General features: G+C 53.3%; 1 protein-coding gene across 1 annotated transcript in view; it reads left to right on the forward strand.

The window, feature by feature from the left end:
• The window catches only part of VOLCADRAFT_108654 (uncharacterized protein), a gene marked incomplete at both ends in the record, with an annotated part of 5,947 nt that extends 4,654 nt beyond the window's left edge, over positions 1 to 1,293 (forward strand). Inside the window, one exon of the mRNA XM_002959503.1 lies at positions 1,255 to 1,293. Within this exon, the coding sequence (XP_002959549.1) occupies positions 1,255 to 1,293 (39 nt within the window). The remainder of the gene's footprint in view (positions 1 to 1,254) is intronic.
• Positions 1,294 to 1,681: the final 388 nt, after the last annotated feature.

The following is a 1,681-nucleotide window of genomic DNA, read 5'->3' on the forward strand; positions in this document are numbered from 1 at the left end:
CCAGTGCAGCAGCCACCACAGCTGTTGAGGCTTGGCAAGCGCTGCCACAGTTGCAACGAAACTCCAGGCAAGCGACCACACCTCGGGTCAGGGGGAATTCAAGCATCACTGTCCAAGAAACAGAAGTGCAGCATGGGCCAGCACCTAGTACGGACCTGCGGGGGTGATGATCATGGTGACCCCAGCAGCAACGAGGAGGAGACAGGGCTTGTGTGGCGGCATTGGCAGCAGAAGCAGAAGCAGAAGCAGGAGCGGCTGCAGCAGAAGCAGCAGTTGCTGCAGCAGCAGGTGCAGCGGCTGCAGCAGCAGGAGCAGCGGCTGAAGAAGCAACAGCAGCGGCTGCAGAAGCAGCAACGGAAGCAGATACAGAAGGAGCAGCGACAGCAGCAGCAGCAGAAGCAGAAGCAGCAGCAGCAGCAGAAGCAGAAGCAGAAGCAGAAGCAGCAGCAGAAGCAGCAGAAGCAGAAGCAGAAGCAGCAGCAGAAGCAGAAGCAGAAGCAGAAGCAGCAACAGCAACAGCAGCAACAGCAGCTGTGCAAGCAAAAGCAGAATGATAAAAGATAGCAGCAAGGCCATGCTGATGGGTGGTGTGATGGCACCCATGGGGGAGAGGGGGAAGATGTGTAAAGAGGAGAAGACCTATAGCAATGGGGAGGAGGGAAGACCTGGCAGTAGTGGAGCCATGTGTGTGTGGGGGGGTACGTTGTGTAGTGTAGTGGGTTGGTAGGAGTAAACGGTGGAGGAATGGTAGGAGATGTGCATGGTTATGATAGGGGCCCCACTCATGTCGGTCAAACATTTTGCTGAGAGCTGAGTGCCGGATCATATGATGCATCTCATCAATCATCAGAGGTACAGGCAAAGCAAGTGTAGGGAACAGGGAGGGGAAAAAGAGGGGGTGTGGGGTGCTGGGGAGGAAAGGGGGACAACGGAAGAGGCCGGTAGAGAATGATACCTTTACAATATTCCAAATCGAGGATGCCTCCACAAACGACATAACTGATTTATCGTGGTGATCTGGTGTTGTCGTCTTCCACGCATGTTTTGAGCATGTAGGGGAAGCGGCGGCATACATACATACATACATACATACATACACGCGTCCGCGCCCGCATGGAGAGAAGCCCATGGGTCACACAAGCAATAATGCTCATGTACATGCACAGCATCTACAGAGGATACAACGCAGTGCCACCACACATTATTTTGCAGTGCCTTGGCCCTTGCTTGAACTTTGTGTGTTGCTGCTTGGAGGTGCTGATTGTGCGGTTGGGGCATCACTCCAAGCGGTAGTTGAATGCAGATCCGTGCAGGGTGCACGTCACGAGGGTGCAGGGTGTGTGGGTTAATAGCGTGCATACCAGGGCGCAAAGCACCCCTATATATGCTGCTTTGCGAGCTGGCATTAACCGTGGATGTGCGCAATACTTTGCGAGGCCATAAGGCTTATCCAGGAAACACTTTAACGCTCGGTCGTACACCAGAAGGATAGACTTGTTTAGGCTTCTCGATGGCCTGTGAAACATTTCATGTGCGCTATGTAAGCAAAAAAGCTATTGCAGCAAAGGCTTATTTGTAACGGCCCATCATCATTCCTTAAAATCGCGCGTTTGCATCACCGGCAAAGCCTGGCAAACCGGCAGCCTCTGCAGGTTGTGTGTGACTGCAGATAGCCGTTTAG

Source organism: Volvox carteri, assembly GCF_000143455.1.
Source record: "Volvox carteri f. nagariensis unplaced genomic scaffold VOLCAscaffold_306, whole genome shotgun sequence".
Lineage (NCBI taxonomy): Eukaryota > Viridiplantae > Chlorophyta > Chlorophyceae > Chlamydomonadales > Volvocaceae > Volvox > Volvox carteri.